The 789-nt window shown below is 42.0% G+C and overlaps 1 protein-coding gene across 1 annotated transcript in view; it reads right to left on the reverse strand.

Annotated features, from left to right (window-relative positions):
- Positions 1-208, reverse strand: part of LOC104407272 (melanoma inhibitory activity protein 3-like) — a gene marked incomplete at both ends in the record, with an annotated part of 10,399 nt that extends 10,191 nt beyond the window's left edge. Inside the window, one exon of the mRNA XM_010016508.1 lies at positions 75-208. Within this exon, the coding sequence (XP_010014810.1) occupies positions 75-208 (134 nt within the window). The remainder of the gene's footprint in view (positions 1-74) is intronic.
- Positions 209-789: the final 581 nt, after the last annotated feature.

Here is a 789-nt window from a genome sequence, read left to right on the forward strand (position 1 = left end):
AAAGGAAGGAAAAAAGATGACCAGAAACCATCAAGAAGAGCAAGTAGAACAAATGCTTTATAGCATTTACTTACACTTCCAGCCCAAAGCTCGGTTGATTCTCCTATAAGTTTGTAATATACATAAATTGCTTCTCCCTTCTTAAAATTCACAAAGCGGCAATCTGGACCTTTAAAATCCTGCATTGCCTTCCCTCGGCACATTAACACTGCATAAGGAAATGAAAAAGAAGAGTATTACTTCCAAAATCACAAGAATAATAAAACAATTTAGTGAAAAGGGTCTTTGCTAACTGGCAGAAAATCAGACCTCCCCACACACAGTGCTTTGCTATGTTCCAGATTAGGTTAAGATATAACAACTTAAAGTATAACTAAAATAAGAGATCATTAAAAATAAATACGAGGTTATCTAAAAAATCAGGCAAACTCACTGATCAAGACAAGCGTTTGACAAAGCACTTGAGGATTACACTGCAGAAACGCATTAGGAAGCTAATTATTAATATTAAATTAGACGGGCTGAAAGATGACATCGGTGTCCTAGAGAATCAGCCCTGAAATGACCCCTGAAACGCATAAACAGCACCCACAGAGCGGGTTTATTACAAAGGGGTTCTGCAGGAAGAAGAATAAAAAGCCCGAAGGAGCTGCGGGGCTCTGAAAACTTGGTCGGAAGGAGAGGGAGGGACGAGGCGCGTTTCCATTTCCCCGATTCTCCCTAATTTCCGTGCCAAAGCCGGGGCGGGGGGAGCTTTGGGAAGCGCCTCCACGAGGCATGCGGCGTTTG

Source organism: Nestor notabilis, unplaced genomic scaffold, assembly GCF_000696875.1.
Source record: "Nestor notabilis isolate BGI_N333 unplaced genomic scaffold, ASM69687v1 scaffold20216, whole genome shotgun sequence".
Classification (NCBI taxonomy): Eukaryota; Metazoa; Chordata; class Aves; order Psittaciformes; family Psittacidae; genus Nestor; species Nestor notabilis.